This window comes from Carlito syrichta, unplaced genomic scaffold (genome assembly GCF_000164805.1).
Source record: "Carlito syrichta isolate Samal-C Ts95f unplaced genomic scaffold, Tarsius_syrichta-2.0.1 Scaffold308842, whole genome shotgun sequence".
In the NCBI taxonomy this organism is placed as follows: Eukaryota; Metazoa; Chordata; class Mammalia; order Primates; family Tarsiidae; genus Carlito; species Carlito syrichta.
Genome location: NW_007252938.1, coordinates 172,941 through 174,845, shown reverse-complemented (window position 1 = coordinate 174,845; position 1,905 = coordinate 172,941). Strand labels below are relative to the sequence as shown.

The window sequence follows — 1,905 nt, the reverse complement described above, 5'->3', positions numbered from 1 at the left end:
AAGGTTGGGGACCGCTGCTCTAGAGAGGAGGGTGCCTGGGAGTTAACAGAAAGGTTTCTGGCCATTGTGAGCCTTGGTTAAAGAAGAGGTACAACAGCTAACCATTCTTAGTGGCTCGGAGTCCCTGGTTAGAATCAAAGTGAAAGTGAAATAGAAGGTGAGGCAGTACTTTCCCAGAATTAGTCTGCATCCTGCCTTCCCAGAACCAACTCTGCCTCCTTGTGTGACCAGGTAAGTCTCTTGCCCCTCTGGGTCTACGTTTCTTTCTAATGAAGGGGAAGATTGGACTAGATAACCATTTTGGAAACATTAAAGGTAATAAGAGCTAGGGTGGGGGGAGATTGTCACTAGATGATCCTGGTCTTGTTTCTGAGTGCTGACAGCACCAGCCTGGCTAGGTACATGGCCTCTGGGAGTTACTAAGATAAATAGCAATGCCTGGCAGCCCACTGGAAGTTCCAGGAAGGAAAGTCAGCTACCAAGAAAGCGTGGGAGTACGGTCCTTTCCCCAGAGGACGTCACAGATATATAGAGCCTGGCTTGCCAGCTCTTGACACTCGCATCATGACCCCGAGACAGAGCTGGACACCAGGTGAGCCTTGGCGCTATGCATGGGCTGGTGGGATTCTGAGCAGAATGGAGAAGTGGGCTAACCCTGAGCATTCACCCCAAGGTGGCCCGACCCAACTGTCGTGCTCCTGCTGGGAGTCTCTGTCCATTGCTGTGGGCTCTGGTTCCCTCCTGAAGCTGCTTTGTACTCCATTCACAAGGGCAGAGGGTGGGGACTGAGGGGCCTTTCCTCCCCTTCTGATTCCCTGGCTGGAGCCCAAGAATAACTGGGCTGTAGTGACTTCCTTAACCAGGCAGCCACTGTCTCCAGTCCAGATACGAGCCGGGATGCCAGCTCTACCAGGCAGCTCAGTCAGCTGCTGATCTGTGACTGTCCTTTCCTCAGACTCCAGTCCTTTGTGGGTCTTGCTCCTGTGTGCCCACATCAGCACTCTCCTGGCCAGAGCCACACCCATACCTCAGACCATCACAGCTACCATGGCAGCCAGGAGCACAAAGGACCCCTGTCCCTCCTGGCCCCCGGCAGCTAGGCAGTGCCCAGCCTTGAAGGTGACCTGGCCAGAGACGGCAGTGCCACTGGGTAAGGAGCAATTAGGATGGGAGCCAGGAGGACACAGTGATCGGGGTGGGCTGTGGGCACAGAGGTTCCAAGGGTCGGGTTAGCTCCTCAGTGCCAGCCCCCGCTGCCATGCACGGCCAGCCAGACTAGCCAGGCCGAGTGCATACCAGTCCCCAACCCAGTGTTGTGCTCAGGGCCCAGCTCTAAAGTGCCCCTATCAAGTAGACAGAGAATTCAGACAAAAGGAATGGCCCTGGGACCTCCACCAGCCTTGACTGCGAGGTGCTCCAAGGCCCAGCCCTCGCCCAGAGCCTGCTTGCCCTACGAACCCCTCAGAGGAGCAGCAGCCTGCTAGTGCTGGCTCGGGCCGGGGCTCCAAGGGTCGCAGATGCTGGGCTCTAACTAGAGGTCCTCCTGAGGAAACAGGCTCAGAAGAGGAGTCTGCTCGTGAGCCACATTCCGTGCTCAGGGCTAGGGCCTCATGCAGGCCACTGTGCTTCTCCTTCATGGGCTTTCCCCCCAAGGGGGTGTGCACCGTCCTCCGGGTTCCAGAGTCCTGGGGGCTGTGGGAGCTGGCAGGGTGGGCAGAGCAGGGGGAAGGCTCACAGCGGCACGTGTCCCTAGATGGAGCGCTGACCTTGTCCTGTACTGCCTGCAGCCGCTTCCACCACTTCAGCATCCTCTACTGGTTGGGCAACGGGTCCTTCATCGAGCACCTCCCAGGCCAGCTGCGGGAGGGCAACATCAGGTGAGGGTCACAGCAGCCAGACGGGGGG

General features: G+C 57.8%; 1 protein-coding gene across 1 annotated transcript in view; it reads left to right on the top strand.

Annotated features, from left to right (window-relative positions):
- Window positions 1-553: 553 nt before the first annotated feature.
- Window positions 554-1,905, top strand: part of IL18BP (interleukin 18 binding protein) — a 2,144-nt gene continuing 792 nt past the window's right edge. The window contains exons 1-3 of the mRNA XM_008066088.2: window positions 554-592; window positions 956-1,150; window positions 1,754-1,877. Coding sequence (XP_008064279.1) covers window positions 565-592; window positions 956-1,150; window positions 1,754-1,877 — 347 coding nt within the window. The 5' untranslated portion in view covers window positions 554-564. The remainder of the gene's footprint in view (window positions 593-955; window positions 1,151-1,753; window positions 1,878-1,905) is intronic.